The sequence below is a fragment of the Phymastichus coffea genome, unplaced genomic scaffold, assembly GCF_024137745.1.
Source record: "Phymastichus coffea isolate CEN01 unplaced genomic scaffold, Cenicafe_Pcof_1.1 PCOF00194, whole genome shotgun sequence".
Lineage (NCBI taxonomy): Eukaryota > Metazoa > Arthropoda > Insecta > Hymenoptera > Eulophidae > Phymastichus > Phymastichus coffea.
In genome coordinates this window covers 181,462-207,915 of record NW_026707005.1, presented here as the reverse complement: position 1 = coordinate 207,915, position 26,454 = coordinate 181,462, and the positions used below count along the sequence as shown (strand labels likewise).

At 36.7% G+C, this 26,454-nt stretch overlaps 6 protein-coding genes across 13 annotated transcripts; 5 read left to right on the top strand and 1 right to left on the bottom strand.

Moving 5' to 3' along the window:
- The first annotated feature begins 1,801 nt into the window (after positions 1-1,801).
- Positions 1,802-10,515, top strand: LOC131673759 (F-box/LRR-repeat protein fbxl-1). 4 transcript variants are annotated; one of them, XM_058952022.1, is made up of 8 exons: positions 4,501-5,091; positions 5,560-5,636; positions 7,272-7,471; positions 7,708-7,982; positions 8,146-8,412; positions 8,475-8,844; positions 9,346-9,549; positions 9,628-10,515. In XM_058952022.1, exons 2-8 carry the CDS (start codon positions 5,592-5,594, stop codon positions 9,761-9,763), a joined length of 1,497 nt encoding a protein of 498 aa, XP_058808005.1. In that variant the 5' UTR covers positions 4,501-5,091; positions 5,560-5,591; the 3' UTR covers positions 9,764-10,515. The 4 variants fall into 4 exon arrangements, with proteins under 4 accessions (XP_058808002.1, XP_058808004.1, XP_058808005.1 ...); XM_058952019.1 differs by lacking the exons at positions 4,501-5,091; positions 5,560-5,636 and adding an exon at positions 1,802-3,394; XM_058952021.1 differs by lacking the exon at positions 5,560-5,636 and having other exon boundaries at positions 4,500-5,091.
- A 514-nt stretch (positions 10,516-11,029) lies between these two features.
- LOC131673761 (ras-related protein Rab-28-like) lies at positions 11,030-13,045 on the top strand. The gene is made up of 4 exons (XM_058952028.1): positions 11,030-11,441; positions 11,827-12,012; positions 12,146-12,379; positions 12,787-13,045. The coding sequence occupies exons 1-4, from the start codon at positions 11,367-11,369 to the stop codon at positions 13,018-13,020; spliced, it is 729 nt and encodes a 242-aa protein (XP_058808011.1). The 5' UTR covers positions 11,030-11,366; the 3' UTR covers positions 13,021-13,045.
- Positions 13,046-14,415: 1,370 nt separating this feature from the next.
- LOC131673758 (hexosaminidase D-like) lies at positions 14,416-16,472 on the bottom strand. Of its 2 annotated transcripts, XM_058952018.1 has the most exons (2): positions 16,068-16,472; positions 14,416-16,001 (listed from the first exon to the last, which is right to left on the bottom strand). In XM_058952018.1, the coding sequence occupies exons 1-2, from the start codon at positions 16,174-16,176 to the stop codon at positions 14,434-14,436; spliced, it is 1,677 nt and encodes a 558-aa protein (XP_058808001.1). In that variant the 5' UTR covers positions 16,177-16,472; the 3' UTR covers positions 14,416-14,433. The 2 variants fall into 2 exon arrangements, with proteins under 2 accessions (XP_058808001.1, XP_058807999.1); XM_058952016.1 differs by having other exon boundaries at positions 14,416-16,472.
- A 113-nt stretch (positions 16,473-16,585) lies between these two features.
- LOC131673760 (rRNA N6-adenosine-methyltransferase ZCCHC4) lies at positions 16,586-19,292 on the top strand. 4 transcript variants are annotated; one of them, XM_058952023.1, is made up of 5 exons: positions 16,586-16,620; positions 16,937-17,068; positions 17,205-17,749; positions 17,826-18,522; positions 18,820-19,292. In XM_058952023.1, exons 2-5 carry the CDS (start codon positions 16,993-16,995, stop codon positions 19,011-19,013), a joined length of 1,512 nt encoding a protein of 503 aa, XP_058808006.1. In that variant the 5' UTR covers positions 16,586-16,620; positions 16,937-16,992; the 3' UTR covers positions 19,014-19,292. The 4 variants fall into 4 exon arrangements, with proteins under 4 accessions (XP_058808006.1, XP_058808008.1, XP_058808007.1 ...); XM_058952025.1 differs by having other exon boundaries at positions 16,594-16,620; positions 16,934-17,068; XM_058952024.1 differs by lacking the exon at positions 16,586-16,620 and adding an exon at positions 16,742-16,859.
- Positions 19,293-19,580: 288 nt separating this feature from the next.
- Positions 19,581-20,434, top strand: LOC131673764 (neurophysin 1-like). The gene is made up of 3 exons (XM_058952031.1): positions 19,581-19,784; positions 19,853-20,057; positions 20,140-20,434. Exons 1-3 carry the CDS (start codon positions 19,662-19,664, stop codon positions 20,259-20,261), a joined length of 450 nt encoding a protein of 149 aa, XP_058808014.1. The 5' UTR covers positions 19,581-19,661; the 3' UTR covers positions 20,262-20,434.
- A 579-nt stretch (positions 20,435-21,013) lies between these two features.
- LOC131673763 (serine protease HTRA2, mitochondrial) lies at positions 21,014-23,295 on the top strand. Its single transcript, XM_058952030.1, has 7 exons — positions 21,014-21,405; positions 21,481-21,610; positions 21,709-21,795; positions 21,864-22,058; positions 22,381-22,531; positions 22,678-22,852; positions 22,926-23,295. Exons 1-7 carry the CDS (start codon positions 21,014-21,016, stop codon positions 23,086-23,088), a joined length of 1,293 nt encoding a protein of 430 aa, XP_058808013.1. The 3' UTR covers positions 23,089-23,295.
- The last annotated feature ends 3,159 nt before the right edge of the window (positions 23,296-26,454 follow it).

The following is a 26,454-nucleotide window of genomic DNA, read 5'->3' as shown; positions in this document are numbered from 1 at the left end:
ACGAGCTGCGCGCGTGTAAACTCAATCACAAGCTACAAGGAACCTAAACCTCGACAGTCCCCTCGATTCGATTGTTAGCGCTCTTTATATACACACTGCCTGCGCTAGCTCCCCTTCCCTCCTCGACTTCTCTCGATTTTTTCATTGTTTTTTTTTTTCTTTCATTTTAACAAAATACGAATACGCCTAACTGCCGGCCGAGTTATGTGTTGTGCTCTCAACAATGCAGCAAATTACGTAGATTAGCCAGTGAGTGTAATAAGCGCAAGGTAAATGTCAGCCGACTTTACAATTAATGATGTGTACCAAACTTCGTAACTGTCTTTCTGACCTAAAAAATATATTTCCCTTTTTTATGATCAACTTTTTTTGACGATAACATTTCATATCGGTTCAGATCTATCCAATGACTAATATATGTATGTCAAACTTTGTCAGAGATGACTAAAATCATAATGATTGTCAGGAATGATAATACATCAATTTTTTTTTCACCTCATTGGCGATCTTCTGAATGAAATGAAAACAACGGCATATCAATATCACAATCTGCATTTTGTGCTGTTACGTCAATATTTTCAATATTTTTCAATAAACGAAGCCCTAATGCATTTTTCTGCAACACTTGACGCAGCTTCGCTGTGTAGGAAACAAAATAAATAATCTTATTATGCAAGGAGATTACTTGCCAATATATACGAGTTTTGGCCTTTAAAACAATGTTAAAAAATCTATATATATATATTTCAATCAAGTGCGGACTGCAAATGATTTCAGTCGCGTGTAGACACTTGCCTTGCATGGGCGATGCAATTTTTATTTTATTTCATTCATCTTGTGATTATAAACTCAATTTGATCTCTGACGCAGTTTTCGTTACCCGTAACAATGGATTTTCCAAAGTTTACAGACATTCTTTTGATTCACGCAAGGTATGAAGGTTTAATTATGCAATCTAATCTTTTCTTCAATATACGATTTACCGCCATATCCAATCCACAAAAAGCATTACTAATTATTTTGAATGAACTATCAATGTGCTAAATACGCGTTGTCGATATACTTACACAATGTAAATTGATTAAAAACCTTGAAACCACGTGCCCGGCTTCAGGCAAATATAATATTAATGAACAGTTCAAGAACGGATCATTTAACCCATCAAAATCTATTTGAAAATTATCTTATATACATTGTACTTGAAAAGTTTATATTACATGGTGGTGTAGAAAATTTAAAAATATAAAGACTTAATGTATCTTTAATCCATTATCAATTATTTTTCATAACCATGTGTCGTGGTTCCAGTATTTCAGTTATTTTTATTTATTTTATATGAATTTAATCGAACATATTTGTTAAATATAAAAAATCAGGCATTTTAAAATAACCTTTTAAATAAGAATGACAAGTAAGATGATGACGCCTACAATAATAAAAAAAAATATTTTGAAATAGTAATTATTATACAAACACATTATATTGTAAAAAATATCAATCTATTAATAGTAACCGTAATTATGATATTTCATTAATACCTTGCTTTCAAAATATACCTTCGAAAGAATGATTTTTGAAATAATGTCATTAGTCAATTCAATAATAATATGCTGTAGTAATCATTATATATTTATTTGTGTATATTGTATAACAATGCAAACACATTTCACATAATCTTGAAAATATTGTGAACTTTTGATGTTGAATATTAATAAAGATTTGATAAAACCAAAATGCATTGTGGGATCTTTTAACATAATGATAATATTGAATAATTATCATTCTAGTTGCCATACCATTTTTGAACAAAATGTCTGTACGTGAGGAAAATACAAATGTACCCAAATGATTAAACATTTGAATGTTTGTAGTAATATTTTTCATTTTCATTTGATCAACGTTTATAAAGAGGAGTCAACCATGTGTAGTGCGTGCGCGCGCGCGCGCGTGTGTGTGTGTATATATATATATGAACTTTGGTGTCTATTTTTGTATTTTTAAAATCACTGTACGTTCTAAATAACTTTGATGGAGTTTCTTCCGGTCTAAACAAATTAATCACTTTATCAATAATTGAATTCCGTGAATGTTATCTATTGAGCCATGAGTACAAGCTGATCTTTCATGAAAATGGGTAAAAATTATCTTCAATATAAAGATTGATAAAGCGGAACTGACACGAATACAACTCCCGAAGAAGATGCATAAGGCAGCGAGTCAAGCAGGCAGGCAATATGCCACTCCCGCGCTCGTGTATACAACAGAAGTAGAAGAAGAGCGGACGTCGCCAGTGGTAGACTCTCCAGAATGTCTATTTCGGGATCCACTCGAGCGCGGAGAATGTTACACGATTATGCTTCTGCCGGATTTTTCAAAGTCGAGTCGGCCAGTAGAAGAGTGACTAGTAGTCAGAAGCTCGGGACGAGATCGAAAGCTTCGCTATTCCTCTGTTTGCGCGCGCGACGACAGAGCGAGAGAGAGAGACAGAGCTTGCGCTCTTCGTTCGTCGTTTTGTTGTTTCTCACGTAAAGTCGGCCAAAGAACAATCGCAATCAAGATGACGATGATGACCGAGTAGGCCGCCTCTGCCAGTTTACACTTGATACGCCTAGCTTACTTGTTGTCCTACAGTTTTGTACAGCTCGCTAACTCGATAAAAGACTGTTGGTGCGCGACTCGCGGTTGCTGAATTTTACCCTTAATTTGTTTAGCTTTAACGATCAAAGTCGTGTTTACCTGGTCTGTTGCGTTGAAACGACGCAGTAAAACGTGATGAACATCGTCACTGCGTTTGTGTGCGAGAGGGAAGCCTTTTAAAAACAAACACGAAGCTACACACAGCCACACAGCTTAATAGTCGCACGCGAAAAGGGCTAAAGTCAGAAGTAGAAAACAATGAAAGACTTGATGGATTCAGCACCACGGTAAAACAATTGGCTATTCAAATAAATGGGTTTTTCAAAATTTTCTCTTTCCGCGGCCTTCTGCGTGCCGTCGCTCGCTATAACTATCTGCACGAACTGTTAGAGTGAAAACATCTTCGATCACCGCTTATGTCGCTGAGCTTTTCTACTTTACTCTCTCTCTCTCTCTCTTTCTCTCTATACTTAATCAAACTACTGCAAGGGCTTGCAGCAAGCGCGTACAACACAACCACAACACTGATTTCCGTCATTTTTGTGAGAAACCAGAAAAGCACCCTTCTAATCGCGCGATTCTGTGTGTGTCTATTACTTGTTCGTTTATTCATCGCGCATCTTTAAACGACCTAACAATCATGGATACGCGCAGAATGTCCAATTGGAACGTCCTGAGCGTCGAGGCTGCACTGCAACAGCTTAATGGTCCTCAGGATGGATCGGAATTGCAACAGATTATCAGGAAATCGAATACGGTGAGTGTATTATCTACGTTAACCATGCAAAGCTTAATTCTTCAAACTCGCTTGGGAAGAAGAAAAAAGTCTATCTTTCGCGTATTTCCCTTCTTTTTCAGCAATTGGGTTAATCAATTTACTCGGGGGGAGGTACATAAAATTACTCGTCGAAAATGTCTTGAAGAAATATTGTAATACAAGTGATTGAAAGCGAGCAGACTTACAGCGCTTACGCTCAATCTTTAGCTCGAAAGCCATTAGGGATAAAAATAGCGCTGCTTTTCAGCATTCTGAAATCGTTTAGCGATGTCGGGAATTCCGCTTCGACATATTTTTAAAACGCGCTTGTTGAATACATATTCATAATTTTTTTTCGGCTTTACAGTAACTTTTTATTGCACTCGCATTTATTTATTGGTTTAGTAAAATAGCACTGGTTTTGTACGGTCATCCGCCATGACTCCGTCATCGTACCTATGAACATCTGACACGAGAACAGACGATTTTTTTCAAGGCAACGACAAGGCAACAAACGAATTTTTTTTTATTCCGAGTTTATTTACAATTTGTCTACCATATAAAAACAATTATAAGTAAATGTTATTTCTATATGGTATATGTATATGAATGTCAAAAGAATACTCCAGCGAGTATTCTGTCTTTATTTTAAAGACGCAAACGAATGTACGTAAAGAATCGCAAAGCAATCACATCGCGACTTTCGTGAAATCTCAACGTCGAGCGAGGCACGGAGCGAGGTGTCTTTTGAACGGACGCGAGCTCAGCAAACAGTTCGAACAGAGCGTTGGAGAAGCGACATCGACGGACGATCAATATCGATTAACCGGGGAAAGTCGGTCGTGCGAGCCGCACCCGTGGAATTTTCGCACGCAGAAGAGGCTGTTGGCGACATTTGTTAATCGTGTCTCGCGACAAAGCGCGAAAATGCGCGCACGGTAGAGTTGGCATAGCGGTGAGCCTGCAACACTTGTCGCGTTTCTGCCGGGGGAAAAAGAGGATGGAGAGAGAGAGAGAGAGAGAGAGAGAGAGAGAGAGAGAGAGAGAGAGAGAGAGAGAGAGAGAGAGAGAGTGGCTGGCTGGCGCGAGCGCGGCCGGGAGACAATAGTTTCGACTATATAGCGGCCGACGGCAGGGCTAAGCGGTGGCGGCTGGCGCACATGTGCTGCGACTCGAAGGTGTGTGCACGGCTGGGCGCGCATCGATGCTTCATCGCGAGCGCGTTGTCGATAGACGGCGGCTACGGCTGCGGCGGCGGCCCACTCTGGCCGAATGCCTGCCTTTATTTATAACTAATTAAAGACTTGACTCAGGCGGCTTCGCGCTAGTCGGGGTTGTGTCTCGCGCTATAGCGTCACGCGCGTCGAGGGTTGCTGGTCGGCTTTGCCAGCGTCCGCTCGCGTTCGCTACGCCACAGGAGGGTTGCAGCCGCAGTCTCGCCGCGCCTCGAGGTGGAATCGCGATCCTGCGCTCTGCCCGCGCACAGGCCACGTCTATGACGCAACGGGCGCGCGAACGTTATTGTCCGACCGATCGGCCGCTGCTGCTGTTGCTGCTGAACTGACGAGCGCGGGCGCGCAGGGCGAGCAGCTGCCAGCGAGATGAACGTCTGGAATCAGCTCAATGTCGAGCACGCAACCATCAGCGCTATTTCGCGCGACGATTTGCACGGTAGCATACGCAAAAAGAAGCTCACGGTAATCGTCCACTGTTTTTGTTTCTGCTGCTTTCCTTGCAGTCTTTTCGCCTGCCACAGGGCTCCTGCACTCATGGCTACATCCACTTATCCAGCCTTTTTTCCTCACGCGGCAAGTGCCTTCAGCTTCGCTTTATTGTTGCTTATTATATTCGTATTTTTGCTAGTGCTGCACGTTTAACTGTTGCCGCTTGCCCATTCTCTTTGATCGCGATTGAATTTGATCGAGTGTCAGATTAAATGTTCGAGTCTCATCGCTTAATATAACCGTGGATTCTGCGTTGCATCGATTTTGGATAAGTTGATGTACTTTGGGTGTAGCGATTTCTTCATTCGAATATGAACATTGTGCTGTTATCGAGCCTCAATTTGTAAAGCCAATTTTTTCATTCAGCTCGCTTCGGAATGATCGTTGTCGTGAAGTTATTCGTTATTTTCAATTATGACGATTTTTTATTTGTTTTTGCAGCAGCACTGATACATTTAACGTTCACGAGCAAAATGTCTAAGAACATAAAACGTGCTCCAAAAATAATGGGACGTACTGTAAGTAGATCGTGCAATTTTGAAAATGTATATGTGTTACTGCGTGTTTCAATGTATCAGTTTGCTCGTGAGATTATTATAATAGATACTAACTTTATTCAAACATCACGAAATAGATATATGTGGATGTAATTTATTGTCAGCCATGACAGGTCTCTTGCAAAACGAATGTGCCATTCTAACATCAATCAGGAAGTCCGCAAAGTATTATGATTGATTTATTTCAGATATTCTCGTAAATTTTTTTTTATTGTGATTTCAACTTGCTATCCAAAGTCCAGATACTAATTGAAAATAAAATAAAAAATCGTGAAGTGCTCGATTGACCATAATATTAGCGTCTTATAAATCTGTGCTATTTGGTACTATTTTTCGCTGATGTTAAATGTTGTACAAATAATCGATTAAAAAGCAGCATTAATGTACATATATCGGATAATGTTTAGTCGCGTTAAAAGATCAATTAACACGTCAGAGTTAAGTCAGTGAAGTGCCACGAAAACTTACTTTTAATTAATCATGAATATGTTTGATTGATCTACATTTGTGGTTTTCCATTGATACGATAACGTTTACATGCAGTCGTTATTTGTAAAAATCATTTTCTGGCGTTAATTCATTGGCTCAGGTGTTCTCTATCGCAAATAATAACACAATAGATGCATAAAATATTATAATACTTGTATGAATGATACGATATTTATTCGAGATTGGTGTATATTAAGATTGAATGAGGTTCATAAATTATGATCAGGAATCGCGGCCAAAAATTTGTCTGGCACTTCGTGCTTTTTGGCAACGCCCAATAAAGTTCGCCAAATAATGTAAATTCAATTCGCAAGCGTGAAATTCTTAATTTTGAATAAGTATTGTTTATGAACGCAGCGAAAATGAATAATGCGAGGGTTCGTAATCGCGATTAAGATGGCGATACGAGCACAATGACGCGTAGACGGAAGAATAATATTTTTGAGCGATCGAAACGCAGTTGGTGCGATTGTAAATGCTCGAAATAACGCTCATCCATCAATAAGCGTCGGTATTGAAGTCGTTGTGCATATGGAATTTGTTGAATTTATGGCTAGTCCAGACAGAGACGACTGCACCGGCGGCGCATGTTTAAATTTAAGTCTGAACCAAGTCTCGCAGGGTATATTTAGGCTGTAGTTGCGCATGCGCGATTAGATTAAACACCGATGAATATCGTGACTTTGCTTCGAAATTTTGCCTCAGAGATACACAAAAGTGTAGTGCAATTTTGCATATGTGAAGCAGCCGATCTGCGTGACAAGCATTCGATTGGAATTCAGCTGTGGGCGTCAAAACTGATCGTTCGGTCGGCACTGCTCGGCGCACGCACCACGTTTCGCTGCACTGTGTTTGCATTCGACAAAGAGATATATCGTGAAAATTGCGAGAAATGGAGGGTCTTGACGTATGGGGTCAAATTGCCGTGGAGACCTCGCAGATGTACGTCTGCGAGGGTGGCGTCATTAAGAGTCGATTCGCGAACACTGTAAGTTCTCAAAACACCTGGTAGGAACATTCGCCCCAATCTTCGAGGCCACAGCGTCGTCTAAATGTATTGTGTTTCTGCCAGTAGCCATTCACCCTTCCACGCTTACTTTCTTTCAGACGATAGAAAAACTACCCGACAAAGTACTACTCAACATATTTGGTTATCTGTCTCATCGGGAAATATGTCGGATGGCAAAAATCTGCAAGCGATGGCGCCAAGTAGCTTACGACTCGAAGCTTTGGACGCACGTTTCTCTGCGACCAGAAATCAGTGGTCTTCACGTGACGTCCTTGGAAAACCTCCTCCACTTGGTCAGGTGAGTCGAGAGCAATTTCCGGAAAGTTGGAAAATCGGAAAATCTCCTCGCTTCCTTCCCTATGATCAATTCTTCGCGTCAATTCTCGTGGCGTGTTCCATATCGCAGACGTTTGTTTGGCGATATTTATAGCAATCGCATAACTTTCGCGGAAGCGTTTTCTATCTGTGCCTTCACTCGCTGCTAATGTTTACCGCCTAGTGCACATACGAATAACATAACTTTCGTTGCAACAGCGTGCGATTCGGGCCGTCCCTGCGCTACATCGAACTGCCAATCGAATTAATCACCCACACAGTCCTTCACGAGCTGTCGAACAAGTGCCCGAATCTGACGCACATGCTCCTCGACTTCTCGACGGCGATGCAGCTTCACGACTTCTCCGAGATGCAAGCTTTCCCCACCAAGCTCAAGTACATGTGCATCTGCTTGTCGGAAGTGATCTTCATGGAGGGCTTCATGCGCAAAATTTACAACTTTATCAACGGCTTGGAGATTCTCCACCTCATAGGTTTGCCGTCGCAGCGTAATCTGGCCACGAGAGCAAAATACTCATTTGACAATTACGAGTGTCACGTGGTATTCTGGTTTTGCCGGTCAAATGACTTTTGTTCTCTCGGTGGAGAGCCGAATCACGAATTTCGGTGAGGAGCAATGACTCGACGCGATTTCAGGAACGTACGAGAAGGTCGAGGAAGAAGAGGAGGAGATCTACGAGGTGATAAACGTGCACAAGCTCAAGTCGGCCACGCCGAACCTCAGGGTAATCAACCTGTACGGCATCAATTTCGTGGACGACTCGCACATCGACGCCTTCTCGTCGAACTGCATACAGCTCGAGTGCTTGGCCGTCAACTTCTGCGCCAAGGTCACCGGCTCGACCATGAAAACCTTGTTCCAGAGGAGTAGGCGGCTCAGGTGTCTGCTCATGCAAGGAACAAGTGAGTGGACCGGCTCCTCGTTCCCATCCACGGCGCGCTAATTGGCGACGACGCGCTTGCAGATCTCCACAGCGAGCACGTGATGCAGGTCGAGTGGGAGAAGTCAAGCATCCAGGAGTTGGACGTGACGGGGACCGACCTGTCGACCGAGTGCCTCATCGACATGCTCTCGCGGATCCCCGGGCTGCGCTTCCTGAGCGCCGGCCAGCTCAACGGTTTCAACGACAGCGTGCTCAAGGCCTGGATGGAGCTGGGAAATCCACGGAACCTCATCGCCCTCGACCTCGACAGCTCGGACAACCTCAGCGACGATGCCCTTCACAAGTTTCTCTCGCGCTACGGTCACCAGCTCTGGGCCATTACGCTCTCGGGCATGCCGCACATCACCGATCAGCTCTGGCAGAGTGTCTTGCCTATCCTCACCAATGCTAAGTATGTATTTTCATTCTTACTCTGCTCGTCCTAATACGTTCCATTCAATATTTATAGACAACGCTTAGCTTCCTAGTGATTGACATTGTTTCTGCGTTCGCTATATGTATAGCGTTCAAGGCTCCTCACCTACTCGTATTTCTGCTCGTTTCCGCGGTATGCAATTTTTACACTGTTGATCTACAGATTTAGTATCAAATTTGTTTACGATAATCAAAGTCATTAAGTCGGCGACATCGCGGTACCATAAGCATGTCATTTTCTTTGAGCCCTCCACTCCCGTGAAATGCACGCACTCTTGCAATACACGTTGAAAACCAGAGACTCTTTGTTCCACGATTATTCACTGATAGAGCAAAATTGTGACGATAACCCAAAGTCAGAGGGCATTCGTGGAGCAAAGGCTCGCCTATTTTCAACGCCTATCTCTTTATCTATACGGAGAGGACAGGGCTTCGATCATTCATTGGCAATTTTATGAATGAATAATGACGATTGCAGGATCATAGTCATGGGCACCAACGAAAGACTGGGCGTCAACATCCACGTGGATCAACTGATGGACGGTATTGCGAATAACTGTCCGAACCTGGAGCGTTTGGAGCTACGTTGGGATCCAGAGAACTTGAGATTCTCCGACAAAAGTCAAAAAGCTATTGACATTCTAAGAGTTAAGTGTATCAAGCTGAGATGTTTGACGTTGAGGTGCGTATTGATGAAACTGCAATTTCACAACTATGATTTTCGTGCAACTGAAGCCTTTGCTCGAACTTGGTATTTCAGTGACGGAAGGTACTACGAGATCGTCAAAGCTAACTTTGAACGAGCCGACAGAACCACGGTCGTAAGGACGACAACTTGTTGCCGAGTTTCCAATTACTACATGCTACAGAACTACAAGGATTTAATTTTTAATTGATGATCGTCTCTCGCGCGTTACTCAAGGCGGTCGCTGTTATACTCTAAACAAAGTATTTTTACGCGGTATTTTTTTAAGAAAGATAAAATATTTATTTTAGATACGCAGTCTATTTGGGACTCGACACTGTACAGTACGCCACATGGAAAAGGAACACGAATGAACATTCAAAATTATCGCATACGCAGACACATACTCACTTTTATATATACGATACATGTGCGAACCTCAACTGCGAATTGTCCGAAACAAATGATAGTTGATCGATGCGAGCTTCGAAAAGTTGGTATATACGTGCGTATTGAGAAGCTTAGCGGAAAAACAAAATTAAAAATGAGGTCAATAAGGAGCGCATGCACATAAGTGTGATTGACATGTGCATTTGACCAATGGAATTATCGCTATTATAATTTTTCCCTTTTCATTATATTCTGATTGTACTTGAAGAAGGCGCATTTTCGATCAATTTTCCTCTATTCAACTTTAATAACGTTTTACTCTACTTACTAATATGTACAAATTCAATTCAATTTTACAAGGGAGAGTCATCGAAATTGCTGTTTTTTTCCAAATACAAGACGCTTACTTATTCGAGCTTGATGTTTGCTGTTTCAATGTTGCGATCAAACGAGCAGTCTGTTGAACGATCAGTCGTTTCAAGCGAACCGGTAAAATTAAATTTTTCGCGAAACATTTGATTAATGTAATAGGTCTACATTCAAAATTGAAAATAAATAAACGTCAACGCACAATTTGCAACAAGTTTGACTTACTTATATATATTTTTTAACGTTCGCACTTTTTCCTCAAAAGTTAAGATTATACCAATGTTTAATATTGATCTAGATTAGTTTGAAAAAGAATGAGAATGAAGGAAGTAATAATGTATTGTCACCTAATGGCATTGCAGCATCGATACTCAGCAATTTTTCGACTTTTAGAGCAGAGCCGCAATTGAACGCCAGCGTATACAGAAAGCAGAATGAAAAAATTGAACACGTCGTGGTGGAAATAGCGCGTTCAGAAGGCTTTTTACGATTTATTTGCGCCTACGTGGAAAAGAGCAGGGATCGTTGGTAACAATCGATATCGAGGAACAACAATTAATCGGATTTCAAAATTCCTGAACAAGAGAAGTGACCGATCGATACATTACTACATCGAGTGTTTGAAGTTAAAGCCCCGGAGAAGCCACAAGTTTCCAAGGTGAGGCTTTGTTGTGACGCCGATAGCGAGTCAGCGGACGCGCGACGAGGGTAGTGACAGTATTGTGTGCACGCGCAGCGCAATTGTTGCCGCTGCCGGCAGCACGGGAAAACCGCGTTACATCGAGGGAAAAAGAGTGCGAGACATGTATTACGCAGGCTCGAGCGCTGGTCATCGTTAACCTGACTCGCCGCCGCCCGAGAAATCGTCACGCTAAGCTGAGTTGCTTTTATCGATTCGGCCACGATAATTTATTCATGTTGGCGGAGGTGCGCGCGTGTGTTGCGGGTCGATTTGGTCGAGGCACATTGGGGGCTGTAGCTGCTGCGTGTAAGGCCGGCCAGTCAGTTAGTCTCGTGGCCGCGGCCCGGCCGTAAGCTTTCTCTTCGACTCCCAGATGTCCAATACGGAGGACGACTACACCGAGAAGCGCATCAAGATCGTTTTGGTCGGCGATTCTGCTGCTGGCAAAGTGAGTTGATGGACGCACGATAGCTCTAGTTCTACGATACTCGTCAACGGGCTTTGTTTTTCTCTTTCTGCGTCAATCGATATGTCAAATGCTCACGCACAGTTCTAATAGTGTACGAAAGCTCTTTAATATTCACGATGATGGGGACATGTTTGAGCCATCACTGCCAACATTTCTTTTTTGCAAATGGCAGTTTTCTCAAGTAAAATAGAAAAGTTGCTTGTGCAAACGTCGAAAAATCGTTGGTATTTATAAACTAGCTTATTTTGAAACACAAAGTTGGTTGACGTAAGCTAATGAATGACACAATCAAACTGACCGATCGTCGTATAATGTTATACGAAAATGTTGGTTGCGAATGAAATAAAACGAGTAATTTCTATAGACCAGCATTGCGGTCAAATTCTGCAACGATGAATTTTCACGACAGTACACCCCAACGGCTGGTATAGATTTCTATTTAAAAAATCTCAGCTTGGGAATTTACAAAAATGTCAATATGTACTTATGGGACGTCAGTGGCCTGTCGCTTCGCGGTAACATGCTGGACAAATACATTTACGAAGCTAATGTAAGTCGTATACTCATGACAAATGTTTTCTCGTAATAAAAAATGTCGTACAATTATCCGTGATCATGACAAGACTCTGTTACTGTGTTCGTTAACGTACAATCAAATGAAAATAAGAAAATCTTTTTGGTAGATCATCATGCTCGTTTACGACGTAACTAATAGCTCCAGTTTTGATATCCTCGAGGAATGGATAACAGAAATACGCGAGGTTAGTGAAGATCTCAATGCAATGCCATTATTGGCGATTATAGGTAACAAGTGTGATATGGAACATCAACGTACTGTCAAAAGAGAAAAATCATATAAATTTGCAGCGGATAATGGATTCTACTATCACGACATGTCAGCCAGGACTGGAGAATCGGTAAGCCATTTTAATCATTGATGATCCTATTTCGGCGGTCATCGTGTTATTTCAAAAATATATGCACACGCACATCAAATCTTCGGGTGGCAAGTCATATTGACATATGTGCCAAAAGCTGTTACCGCGTGGCCTTTCGTCATAAAGGTGAAGTAGCTAATTGATAGTTGAATACAATTTCACATTTCCGTAATCAAAAGAATATTTTTCATAAATTATCGAAAATTAAAACGTGACTATCACTTCAAATGGCTATTACAGGAAATGTTATCTAATAATTTACTGTAATTACTTTTTGCTAATAACCAAACTCGAAGTGAAAAGCGTGCAAACCTATACATGAACTTTGCTGACTAAAAGACCATGATAATTTCCAAAGTACTAATCATATTTGTTGAATTTTTCAGGTATCATTATGTATAGTCAATCTAGCAGCAAAAATTTTAGGAATTCAATTGACTAAAGCAGATCAAGATTTCCACAAACCGGTTGTTGTCGCAGAAATAGGTGATTCGGTGGATCTACCGCTATTCAAAAACCGAAAAATTGTTAAGAGGCGTCCGAATAAAAAGAAAATAACTATTCACCATTTTCACCCTCATGTACCCATGTCGAAGTCGGTTGCTTGCTCTTTACAATGACACATGAAAATATGATTAGTTTGTATATGTTAAAATAGGTTCTTTATAACATATAAATTTTTTATATAAGTGTTCATTACAAATTTTTATTTACTTACTATTTACCAGTATATTTAAACAAATAAGTACGTTCTTTAAAATGTTGTAAATCAAACTATTTTAGAGTAACTTTTACAGAAACAAGTACAAGTAATAATTTTTTTTAAGAATGAAACGTTTCATTCGATTTAAATGATAAGAACCCCATTGATATTCATAATTTATATTATGAATGCCATCAATCTAAATAAAATACCATTAATAAAATTCCTAATGCCTGAATACCGAATTTTCGCTATCAAAAAATTTATTGTAGTCTTTCAAAATATGAATATTCAGCTCGTTCGTCAGTTGTTATTTTTGTTTATATCAACAATTACAATACAATAAAAATTTTTTTTTGTTGGAAAAACGCCAGCTGAGAATACTTGAATAGTGATTAAATTGCGTTTATCACTTATAGAATATTATCTGGAGAAAAGCTGCTACAATTTTTAATTGAATATGTGGGTCAGCTTAAATCACTCAAGTCCATAGTTTTAAATTTTAATACTATAATAGAATGCTATAATAAAAATGTATTCTTTTTCCACTTTGTGTGCCATGCTGTATGTAACTAACTACAATAAAATAATTATTGGTCGTTAGACGTGAAGATATGCGAAATAATGAAAGTTTGTATATAATTGATAAAAGCAAATTTAATGTATGTTTTTTTAGTTATTATAATAGTATATAACAAATAAAGTTGATAATTTTACATAAACATGAAAGTACATTTTTTAAAAACGATATTTCACCTACCCCTCATAAGTTTTATTTATTATACATAATATAAAATTATTGGATTTTAATAACATAACAAGGCATTAACTATTTCATCTTAATGATGAGTTTCGTGTTAGAATAAAATACCTATATGCAAGTTTTGCACATTATAAATTATTTGTGCGGCAAAAGAATTTGTTTACTTTCATGTGTGTCATGAAGTAATATAAAATTTGTTACCTTTCAATTTGAATAAAAAAGGTAGAAATAAGTTGAACTAACGAAATTATTTAAAAAATGAATCGGATAATTGGTCAATCACGTTCGACTTATTGCACTTGTTTTTGAAATATTTATCGAAAACAGTAAAAGCTATTGACAAAAATTATTAGAGATTTTGTTGCTTTAAGCTGATATATATATATATATATATATACAAGTTTAATAATTTTAATAGCTTCACAGTTCTGAGTATAATTAACAATGACCACTGGACGGTAAAAAATCTTGTATTTCAAATTGTTTGCATCAAAACCAATAAACTTTTAAATACTACTTTATATTCTTCTAAGGACTGTTATCATCTTATTAAAGAAAAACTATGTATTATGTATCGGAAGGTTTTACTAGTGGTCTCCTAGGCCATGATTCTCTATCAAGTATTTTTTCTTTGGCATCCCATAAGGCATTAATTTTATCATTTAAGGGATATACATAAGTTTCAAGCCATTCTTGTATTGTGTAGTTATTATAAATTCCTTCCATAGCACTTTTCATTTCTTTTTCTATATAGTTTATTTCCATTTTGTATCTGTCTAGTTCAACAACTGCTCTTTCAACATGACTTGGATTTGAAAATACATATTTGATGTTATATGGTTTCAACCATCCTTTGAATGTACTATCTTGTTCCATCCTTGCTATATCTTGGCACAGTGAATGAAGACGCAATGTAGCAGAATAAATGGATGAGCCAAAGTAATTGCACTTTGTCCATCCATATTGGGGTTCTGGAAGACTCAAAGTAATTAAGCCATCGCAGTTTAAAATATCCATTATTTGGCGTGGTACCTCTACAGGAAATGTATTATAATCAGAAGATTGCAAAACCATTAAGTTAACAGCAAGTGATGGCAGTGCTGATGGTATTAATTCACATAAAACACTGAAATGATCATATCTCTGCCATCCTGTAAGCATTACTCCTTGAAATTTTATGCGTTTAGATTGGCGAACAATAATTTCTAACCACCTTTGATGATTTTCAACATGATAAGAAATATCGGTATAATATCTGTCAGGTGCTGTAGCACCTTTGAAAGCTGTAGCTACCCAAACTGATTTCCAAACCTGGGCATAATTCTCCCATAGTTGATCAGTTAAAACGGACATAGGATCTGTTGTATATTTCCAGACAACAGGCTGTACTAATTTATTCAAACCTCTACTTATTATTTCTTGAGGCTCTATATCTCTGTATTCATCATCCCACATAAGTACAACTAGTCGGGGATATTTTTTTTTAATATATGATGCTACAGCATGCACATGATTGAGAAAAAGCTGTTTTTTATTCCATTGATTCATAGACATTTTTTCTGCACACCTGATACATTCTCCCAATTGGTAGACTTCATCTGCTCCAATATGTAAATATTGTATATGAGGATGCAGTGTTATAACTTGATCTATCATGGTAAAGAGCAGACTTTGAGTTTTGTTATATGTGGGGCATACAACTTGTGGATAACGATATACTTCTCTATAATCTATATATTTCTTTAACTTTAGAAGAAATTCTAAGTGGCCAAATGTTTGAATCAAAGGTATAACAATGAGATTATTTTCTTTAGCAATTTCTTGAATGACTGATATCTCACTTTCAGAATAACAATTTTCTGCACTAGCATCAGCAAGATCATCTTTGAATGGAAACATATCTTCATATTCAATAAGTATTCCAGTAGCACCTAACTTTTTGATTACTGGAAATAAATATCTATAATAATTGATAACTGGAGGCGCACCTTTTAGATCGAGATGTACCATTTTATGACCTTTATAAAATGATTCACTTCTATAAGAACTTTTGTCTACATTATTTTTATCAATACTGTCAATTTCTTCATTCATGTCCTGATTATCACCTGATTGGGCTCTTAATTTTTCTTTCCCTAAAATATTTTGTGGAATCCTTGTCAAGTAGTTATTATCAAGCTTAATATGTGGATGTAACTTACTTGAAACATCATCCACTTCACTACTTAATAGGTGGTACACTATTATTAACAAAGCAAAGATAATCAATAAAATGATTGTCATTGACGTTCTGCCTTTTAGGCGTGACATTTTGATTCTAAATCACAGCATTTTCTAGATACACTTAAAATATTAATTTCAGTCATCGAAAAAGTACTATGTACTAATGTAAAATTGAGAACTACATTTTGATAATTTTGCTATATCAAAGAATTCTATGTCTTCTATATCAGAATTCCGTATGTGTGATATTTTATAACGTTATAAATATGTAGAATAAATTTCCATTTGCACAATCGTATTTATTAATAAAATGGTTTTTTTGAAACCTTAATTGAACAGATTATAGACTAATTATTGCAGGCTGTTACTGTTAATACAATCAATGTGTACGCTTCAGGCGTTCGCCTTGCAGTTATATCAACGAATATATATATATAGTATTCCTTGTACAATATAGTTATATAGTTAGGTTAGGTGTCTCTGCAGTCGTAAATAATATAAACGCCGCGCGATATCTCGATGTAAACAGATGTATGCATGTATATATATCTTTGCCATTGATAAATAAAGTTTTTTACAATAAAAATTTGTTATCAAAAAGATAGATATTAAAAAAATTGTAACTTAACTAAAAATATTCAATAATTATTTAGAATTCTTTATATCTTACATCCATTTTGAATATTTGTAATGTTGACAAGGTTATGTTTATTATGCAAGTCTTAAATATGCACGCGTGCATTTAAAATTAATATTCAAACAAAAGAAGTGTATTTATTGCATTGGAATAACAAGAAAACGATAACATTTTAAAGTGTTTTTCTAACTCTTTGTTTTCTTTCAGCAGAAAAAATATAACTTCGAGGAGTAACTAATTTTTATATATCAAAATATTATTTCAAAATGAAAGAACACACACCAACAGGTAGTTTACATTGTTATTGGAGTAAACTGATAAATCATCCTCAGTGTATACATGGTAAGATATGAATTTAACATTAATTGCCAATTTAAATATATCGATTAGTTAAAAATTATTCAATAATTTTTATAGATTCAATTTTTATTATAAAAAGTAGTTACTTTTTTCATGAACTATTTTGGTTTTTCTTTAGGTCCATCACTAATGTTTGGACGAGAAACAGATGGTAATTTATATAAGTTTTATGCTTGTTCAGCATGCAGAGATAGAAAACTATGTTCATTCTCTTTGGAGTATGGAAAAATACAAAGCAAACAACAAAAACAAATCATAATAAAAGAGAAAGCAAAAGCATTAGCAATGTACCCTCAACAGAAACTTTTCATCCAATATAATCAGTTAATAAATATGAGCAGTACAAACAGAGCATATTGTTATACATGTGAAAGATTGTTCATAATCACTGAAAATAACAAACATGCTGATCACGAAGTTATAAAAAATTTGACAGATTATCAGATGACACATCCATCTGAGCTATTAAAACCTTTAGAAGATTCTAAGAAAGAAGCTCAGTATTTATTTTCCAAAAAATCTGTTTTAGACATAATTAAAATATTATTAGACTTGAATGCTGAAAATGTATTGTGTATTGGAACACCAAGGATACATGAGTATATTGCTCACAACCTTCAAGGCAAAATGTCTAGTCTTTTATTAGATTTTGATGGCAGATTTGTAAGTTTCAAAAATAAGATATTAATTTTATCAATAATTACTCTTAATGAATATTAAAATATTTTTTTAATTGTAGCATAACTTTTTTGGACCTCTAACTTACTGTTGGTATAACTTATTTAATCATCACTTTTTTCAAAAAGATTCAGAAGAAGTCTTTAAAGACTTTATCACACAAAATGGTGGGAAGAATATGTATTTAATATGTGATCCACCCTTTGGAGGTAGAGTTGAACCAATTTCACAAACCTTTAAGACAATCAGTGATTTACATAAAAAATTAAATAAGATAACAGATAGTAAAGACGAACTAAAAATAATGTTTATGTTTCCATACTTTATGGAAGCCGTGATGAAGGAAAAATCAAACCCTTCAAATGTTTGTGGTGGCTTGAAAGACTTACACATGACTGATTATAAAGTAGAATATGATAATCATCCACTATTTGTTTCAAAAGTTAATAATCAACAACAGGGTTCTCAAGTTCGCATATTTACAAACATACCTTTGAATTTGGTCAAGCTACCTGAATCAGATGGATACAAATATTGCAAAAGGTGTCAAAGATGGGTATCATCAGAAAATAAACATTGTAAAATTTGTCACAGCTGTACTTCAAAAGATGGTCGTAGATATAGACATTGCAAGATATGTCAGCGTTGTGTCAAACCTACATGGCAACATTGCAAAAAGTGTGATAGATGTTCATTACCTAATCATAAATGTGGGCAGAAACCAAAAATTGGAAGTTGCTTCAAATGTAATGTAACAGGTTAGTTCCTTGATATCAAGATACTTTCTATATAACATATATCGAATGTCAGACAGGTATGAAGGTGAGAAAACAAATTAATTCTTTGTAATTAGCATATTAAGAAATTGTGCCTGGCTCAGAAGGATCATTTTCAAAATATCTCTTGATTTTACGAGTTAATGTTAAATAATCCATTTATTTTTCTACCTCCAAGCATTTTCCACATCTAATGTCTGACATCTCTTATTTAGAAAAACCCTAAATATTCATTATAGCCTTAAATTTTTTTTACTAATGACTGATATTTTTGTACAGGCCATACACAAAGAGAATGCTCTCAAATTAAATCCAAAAAGGATAAAGCAAAAAATTTCGAAAGCAAAAAAAGAAAAAATACAACTACTGATGAAATTTTAGGATCAAATGCAAAACAACGAAAACTTAAAACTGCAATCCAAATTGAAAGTTTGACAAAAATATATAAGAAAAATATTGGATATTTAAAATAAAAACTCGAATGGAAGTAGACCTAAAATTGAAAAAGTTATTCTACAAAATAATACAAATAATAACTATGAACAAGTAAAAAAGTTATCTGCTACTGAAAACTCACTGAACGCGAAGATAAATATAAATAAAATCAGTAAGTTGAATAAACGAAATGTAAATGTAATTGTTAGGAAAAGATAATAAAAAATGTAATCAGTGCGTATGTAATAATATCAAATACATTTTTGAATTTGACTTACTGTTAAGTTTGAAATATGAAAACTTACAAACATGCAAAAATCTCAATGTAAAAGATAGATAAATTATTTAAAATATTTAGTTCTTGTAAAATTGTGTAAATACATTATGTAGATCTTTCCAAAAATTGCATATTTATTTATTTATGAGCTCATTATAAGTAGTAGTTCTTATAGAAAAATGAATGGATGAATATCTTATGGGATTGAATGGATGAGTATTTCCATAATCCTGAGAGTGCTCCATTGAGCAATATCTTTTTGAAAAACCATCTGTATTTTGAATAATCAGATTGAGTAGATATAAAAAGGTGTGAATAAAGTATCTGCAGAGCAGAAGATCTTTGTATGCCAAGTAAACAACATCTCTTAAGTTTATTTAATAGTACTGATTAGAGTGTAGATTACAATATGTCTAAATTAGTTGTTTTTATAATGGTTATTTCATCAAGTTACTGTTGCTTAATAACAAATTGTCCTAGAGGAGGTAAACGAGGAGATCCGACATTTTTGTTAGAAAATATTGCAAGAGAAGTAAGTAGTTGGATGTTGTAAATTAATGTTAGTATTTATCATTATTGCTTGATAATACATTTCTTTAGTGTCCTGCATGTGGTCATGAAGAGCAAGGGCGTTGTTTTGGACCTTATATTTGCTGTGGTCCAACTATGGGTTGTTTAATAGGAACCCCAGAAACATTACGTTGTCGAAAAGAAAGTTTATATTCAAGACCCTGTGTGGCAGGTTTTGCTATGTGTCAAGGAAATAGCGGAAGATGTGCCGCAAACGGTATTTGTTGCTCTCAAGGTGATATCTAACTATTAATAATTGATATTCCCAAATCCAAAAGAAAAGTTATTTTTACTTAAATTTTTTTATATTTTTATAGAATCTTGTCTAATTGACTCCGCTTGTAAATTAGTAGATGAAATCGGGAAAGATCGAAAAATTGGAGCATCGTTTGGAACTTTTCTTCTAGAAAATACTGGAGCTAATGAACATATTCTCTGATTAGGCTAATATATTTAAAAAGTTTATTATAAAATATGCATAAAGCGCTTCATTCGATTTATTGTTTGAGCAAATAATTCAATAAAATACAATAAATACTTAAAATTTTGTTAAATGAAAGTTATTCGTTATTACCGTGTGACATACTTTTTTCTTAAGCGATCAAGGGATTATATCGCGTGTACTTATAACGTGTACCATGGTGAAAAACAATAATCAAATAATATATTATTGTATTAATAATGATCATGTAGTAGACTTATATTTTTTATTACTGTTTGCATCCTGCATTATCAAGGCCTCTTATAATTTTCATCAATCCTATATATTTAGTTAATATAATTTTATTTTTCTGCAAAATATTACAATAGCAAAAATTATTGACAGAAAATAATTAGGGTTATATTTTCAACCTTATATTTATTTATTGCGAAAGGATCGTAGTTCTAGTCTTTTAGTTTAAAAAAAGATTAAAAAATTGCAGTATAACTTAAGCTTTATATATTTGAATTTTTCGCAAATTTAACGAAGCGCGAAATTTAAGATTATTTACATCGACTCGAAATATTTTATGTTATGGAAATAATTTAGAATGAAAATTTTGATGAAAAATGATCCTAAATTTGACAAAAGTGTTGAGATGAATAAGTAAGAATATTACATACCTATTATTAGGTAAAATGACAGAATAAAATATCCAAAAACAAGAATCTAAAAAGATTAAGAAAAAGAGGTAAGGTAGCGCTTTAAAAATGGCTACTCCCTTATTGAAAACAGCGCGGAACCCTTCTGTAAGATTACCTTTTTTGAGGCTGACAGTTATAGTTTTTTCAAGAAATTTTCGTCAATCAAGATACTCTAATTCACATTCACATGAGTATAAATACAAAAACCAACCGAGATCGTTTCATCGATTCTTAACCTATGCAGCACTTTTCACTTCAGGTGCATGTTTTGCTTCTTACAAGTTAGAAGAAAAAAAACCTGTTTATCCTACTTTGCGAGATGTTATTTTTCCGAGTGTTTATGCTAAGAGTGCTCCTACTGAAGTTTACAACAAGAGAACCAAATATAATTTTATTGCCGACGTAGTAGAAATATCTGCACCAGCTGTTGTTTACATTGAAATAAAAGATCAAAAAAGGTAACTGAAATAATCAAATTCAAAATAGAAAATGTTGTAACATTTATTAAAAAGTGGCTTATTTTTTAAATACAGGATAGACCTTTTCACAGGCAAACCAGCAACAGCGAGTAATGGTTCAGGCTTTATTGTCAAAGAAGATGGATTGATTCTTACAAATGCACATGTAGTGATTAATAAACCAAATTCTGCCGTCCAGGTAAACGTAAGTTCCTCATCCCAATTCCTTGTCCTTTTTACTCCTTGTTTTTAAGAAACTTGCCGGATCAGAGAAATTGTATAATATTTTTAAAATTTGTATAGGTACGACTTCAGGATGGTACTACTTATACTGGAATAGTTGAAGACATTGATTTCCACAGCGATCTTGCAACAGTGCGAATAAACAAAGTATAAAATTAATAATTTATTGTAGATGTTATTTAAATAATTTTTTTCATAATATTTATTATTTGCAGTCTAATTTACCAGTGATGAAACTTGGGTCATCTTCTAAATTGAGACCAGGAGAATTTGTTGTTGCTATAGGTTCTCCATTAGCTCTAAGCAATTCAATAACGAGCGGTGTTATAAGTAGTGTTAATAGGCAAAGTCAAGAATTGGGTCTGCACCACAAAAATATGGAATATATACAAACTGATGCTGCAATTACGGTAACAATCATCTTTAATTAGCTTTTATAATTTGTAGTAAAAATACCAATTCAATTTTACTGAAATGTTTAAGCAAACACTGTTTAAAAAAGATATATATAACAAATTATATAGATTTTTCTTAATAAGCTGTTTAATAAGTATAAAGCATAAATAAATCATAAAATAATTGCAAAGAGAGAAAAGTTGATAAGCAAATCTTTTTATCTATGATGATAAAATTTTTATATAAATTTTTGTTCTTAAGTTATAGAATTTTATATGCGTTATTTGGATGTCTAGTGTTAAGTAGCTTATGTAATACCAATGTTACTTGTTTTAGTTTGGTAATTCGGGAGGACCTTTGGTTAACTTAGATGGTGAAGCAATTGGTATAAATGCCATGAAAGTTACAGCTGGTATTTCCTTTGCGATTCCAATAGATTATGCCAAAGATTTTTTGAAAAAAGCTGAAGAACGTAGAAAGAGCAAAGGTAAAAGAATGATATATATTTAGTATTTTGAGTCGAAAAAGCATCCTTGTTGAGTCTCTTATGTTATATTCTATTAAAATTAATATAATAATCAATACCATATAATTGGAAATTAATTGATTGTAGTAATACATTTTATTACTTAGGAGCCATACTTACAAGAACTGGAGATTCTTCAAGAAGAAGATATTTAGGGATAACGATGTTAACTTTAACATCAGATATCATTAATGATATGCAACATCAGGGAGGGTATGTACCAGCTCTCATAAGACACGGCGTTCTTATTTGGAAAGTAATGTTTGGATCACCCGCATATGCGTAAGTATTAAAAAAGAATTCAAGTCATATTTTTTTACTTGCAGATAATTTTTCATTATTTTTACTATTCAAGGGGAGGATTAAAACCGGGAGATATAATAACACACGTCAATGGTGAACCTATAAGATCATCTACTGATATTTATAAAATTTTAGAAAAAGCTGGCTCTATTCTTATTACATTGATAAGGAGTGGAGTAGTATTACAGCTAGAAGTTCAACCTGAAGATATATAAACTTTTTTACAGTGACTTTTAAAAATTTTTGTCGTAAATTTCTATTAAAATTAAAAAAGGAAAACTGGCTTTTGTGAACAATAATACATAAATATTTGAGGAATATGTAAAGTATTGACTCGTTACGTTAAAAAATAACAGATTTTGTTTGAGATATGTATGTTTTCCTCCATTTTTAATAAATTAAAAAATTTGTTGATCAATGAGAAAAAACCAAGCCAGTAAATAAATGTATTCCTTATTTTTCAGCAATGTTTCGTTAGGAATTTCTGACTGATCTGCTTCGCGTTCATTGACATAATTTTTTATCTATTTCTAACAGATTATTTATTGATTCATCCTCAGTAGCTCTCGTCTCTGATGAATCATTTAGTTTTTAGTGACATAGTCTCAAGGTTGCAAAGTCATGACCATCGTCGTGCTTCCATGGGAGATTTTAAATTTGCATATGAACTCTACAATTATATGTACCGTTAGAATGCGTCGACAATTGAAAATAATAGTTGTTAGAGAAAAAAAGCTCGGCAGAAGAAATGACACATTTTCAGGTAAACAACGCTTGCGGGAGTGGTTTAAAGCTTTTGGTCTGTGAGTCGAGAAGAGAGAAGGCTCCGTCCGCGGTGTTATGCTTATGATGTTTACGATAGTCCGAGCCTACTAGCGTGTATGCAGGGTGTGGGCGTGAGTAGTGGCGCACACGAGGTAGAGAAAGAGAGATGAATTTTTATTTCTCGTGAACGCGGATTTTACTGTCGTCGCGCAAGGAATGCAGAGTGCGTACCGGGGCGTCTGTCCTCCCCCGCAACTATAAGCTGCGAAGCGAGCTGAGCAGGAATGAAACATTTTACACGTCTCCTCTTGGCTATTGCAGCTCGCAAGCGAGCGTTGCTCGGTCGCTCGTTGTCGTTTGCCCGAGAGGATGCGTTTGCTCAAAACTTTTTTTTGTTGCAGCCTGGATCGGTTTTGTTTCGACGCCGCCGCGGCAACTTCGCTGATTTATTTCATCGTATAAAGTGTTTTATGCTCTATCGAAACTCATAACTCAACTGACGTCAAATATCTACGTGCTTCCTTTTTTTTTGAAACTCCGTTTCGTTTTGTTATTCGATGTTTTAATTTTTGTGCTTTTTTCATAGTTCATACTTTATCATTGTAACAGACGGTATCGATTCTCCTGTCAACAGTTAATTCTTTTAGTGCTTATGGAATACAATTATAAATTTATTTTTAGACAATTTTCAGATCGACGTATGTGACTCGATAAAAAAAAATAAAAGTTCGTGTCTAATCTGGAGTTGTAATTAGCAAAAAAAGAAAGAGATATAATTTGGTTGAAAGAAGATGAGAAAGTTCAAGTTAACTTGACATGGTTGCTTCTGGCAGAAACGAACTTTTGGTCGTCTCTCTGTAGGATTGCATCTGCTCTTGCGAAACGTCAGAGGAAGCCGACGGTATTTTAAAATGGTGCTCAAAGGAAACTGAAAATTAGCTTTCCAAGAGAGGCAAAGACTTTGGCTAGTATTCGAAATTGCCTTCGTATAATTACCACGAGTTACTTTTTGAAATCAAAATAAATTTATTTAGGTCTGCGAACAATTTCTTGATGATGTGGAGTTTCAACAGAAAAAATGTAAAAGTTAGAAAACATAATTGATTAGTTTTTTCATAAGCAACGATTACAGAGTTTCATCTATTCATTTTTTACAAAAAAATAAATTAATTCTAAGCTACTGACTTTGTATATAAAATGGAGTTAAAACAAACGAACGAAGAGAAATACGCGGAGCAGCGAGCGCCAAATAAATCGATCTAATGAACGTATCGTGATGTGAAAAGTGAAAATGCAAGGTGCAAAGACCCAGCGTGACCAAAGCAATACAACAGCAAGTAATAGAGCGACGATTGAACCGCACGTTTTAACAGTAACAGCAGATGATTTTGTTCGGCAAATAGCTCAATTTCGAAATTGCTTCCGCAGCGCAAGCGACGAAAGCGCGGATTCACATGCGCGAACTGTCCGTATCTCAAGGAAGGCGTAAGCGCGCTCTAATAACAGCAAAATATTCGGCATACACGCGGCATGCTTGGAATCCCTTACAGTTCGCTCGCTCCCAGAAACTTAGTGGGGGCACGGATATATGTACCTATCATCCTACACTTCGATTTGCGCGCGTGCACATACGTGTTCTCTCTCGTTCGGGCACTAAATTTCTTTGTCTCTGGTACGGGTAGCAGCCGAGCGAACGCGAATTTCATTGCTAATAATTCACGAGGGTGCAGGGTCCAATTGTGGCGGCTGGAGGCGTTGCCGTTGCGTCGGAATTTTTGCGCGAGTGTTTAGAGCTCGCGCGCGCGCAAGAGAGAGAGAGAGAGAGAGAGAAAGATAGAGAGACGGGTCGTCTGCGTAAACGTCACGTGTGGGCAGTCGAGCCAAGTGCATTTTAAAGACCAAATTATCGGAGCCTGCGAGCTGCACTTGCCTCGCAAAATTTGATATACTATGCTGTTTACCAGCGCGCTCCTCATCCGCTCCTATGTATACATTTATTTGACAATAATTGGCTTCCGAGGCCACAGATAAGCTCGCTGCGTGCAGCCCTGCCACAATCAGACATTGGCCAATTCAGCCGAAGTACGGCTTTTTATAGAACAATCAATTCCTTTCCGTATAATGATTATTTCGCAACGAATTGAGCAGTCCTTCGATCCCGAGTCTGATAAGCACTGAGCAACAATCGATTTGGCGCGAGCCAAAAATTTTCCTCTCCCCAGAGGACAAATGTAAATTCAGCCGGATGGAAATCAGTCGACGCTCCATTTTCCTTGGGAGCGTCAATTTGATTTGCCCTCAGTTGTCGGCGACGCAAGCTGCGTGAGCTTTATACGAGGCGCGCGCGCGCGCGCGAGAGAGAGAGAGAGAGAGAGAGAGAGAGAGAGAGAGAGACAGACAGACAGAGAGAGAAGCAGTCGAGAAGCGCCGGGCCGAGAATCAACAAAGACGGATTAAGCGCCACGAAGGTGAATTAGAATGAAAGACTCGCGCGCGCGTAGCGAAGACTCTAGTCTGAAGGCTCCTCCAGCTGCGGATAATCCGGGAAAGACGCGCAGAATAAACGTTCCTCGCTGACGTCTTTCCAAATCTCTGCGCGCACGTTGTAGCGTGTATATAGCTGGCCTACGGATTCAACGCGATTGATGCCGATATGTTCCGGGACAGCGCACTAGTTTCATTTCGATATGCCACGTGAATTGGAGATTGGAGGGTCCTCCTGCGAACGATCGTTGTGCTCGCCGCAGAGCTCCGTTTCGTTTTTGAGGCTGCTTGTTTTTTGCCTCGAACGCCCGTGTCTTTCGTCTAACTTGCCG

Coding starts and splice junctions, on each gene's coding strand:
- LOC131673764 (XM_058952031.1), top strand. CDS start 19,662: ATGTCTAAATTAGTTGTTTTTATAATGGTTATTTCATCAAGTTACTGT. Junction 19,785..19,852: donor TAGAAAATATTGCAAGAGAA/GTAAGTAGTTGG, acceptor ACATTTCTTTAG/TGTCCTGCATGTGGTCATGA. Junction 20,058..20,139: donor CGGTATTTGTTGCTCTCAAG/GTGATATCTAAC, acceptor ATATTTTTATAG/AATCTTGTCTAATTGACTCC.
- LOC131673759 (XM_058952019.1), top strand. CDS start 3,278: ATGGATACGCGCAGAATGTCCAATTGGAACGTCCTGAGCGTCGAGGCT. Junction 7,472..7,707: donor AACCTCCTCCACTTGGTCAG/GTGAGTCGAGAG, acceptor TCGTTGCAACAG/CGTGCGATTCGGGCCGTCCC. Junction 7,983..8,145: donor GGAGATTCTCCACCTCATAG/GTTTGCCGTCGC, acceptor ACGCGATTTCAG/GAACGTACGAGAAGGTCGAG.
- LOC131673760 (XM_058952023.1), top strand. CDS start 16,993: ATGAAAGAACACACACCAACAGGTAGTTTACATTGTTATTGGAGTAAA. Junction 17,069..17,204: donor TCATCCTCAGTGTATACATG/GTAAGATATGAA, acceptor GTTTTTCTTTAG/GTCCATCACTAATGTTTGGA. Junction 17,750..17,825: donor TAGATTTTGATGGCAGATTT/GTAAGTTTCAAA, acceptor TTTTAATTGTAG/CATAACTTTTTTGGACCTCT.
- LOC131673763 (XM_058952030.1), top strand. CDS start 21,014: ATGGCTACTCCCTTATTGAAAACAGCGCGGAACCCTTCTGTAAGATTA. Junction 21,611..21,708: donor ATTCTGCCGTCCAGGTAAAC/GTAAGTTCCTCA, acceptor AAATTTGTATAG/GTACGACTTCAGGATGGTAC. Junction 22,853..22,925: donor TTTGGATCACCCGCATATGC/GTAAGTATTAAA, acceptor TTACTATTCAAG/GGGAGGATTAAAACCGGGAG.
- LOC131673761 (XM_058952028.1), top strand. CDS start 11,367: ATGTCCAATACGGAGGACGACTACACCGAGAAGCGCATCAAGATCGTT. Junction 12,013..12,145: donor AATACATTTACGAAGCTAAT/GTAAGTCGTATA, acceptor TCTTTTTGGTAG/ATCATCATGCTCGTTTACGA. Junction 12,380..12,786: donor CAGCCAGGACTGGAGAATCG/GTAAGCCATTTT, acceptor TGAATTTTTCAG/GTATCATTATGTATAGTCAA.
- LOC131673758 (XM_058952016.1), bottom strand. CDS start 16,176: ATGTCACGCCTAAAAGGCAGAACGTCAATGACAATCATTTTATTGATT.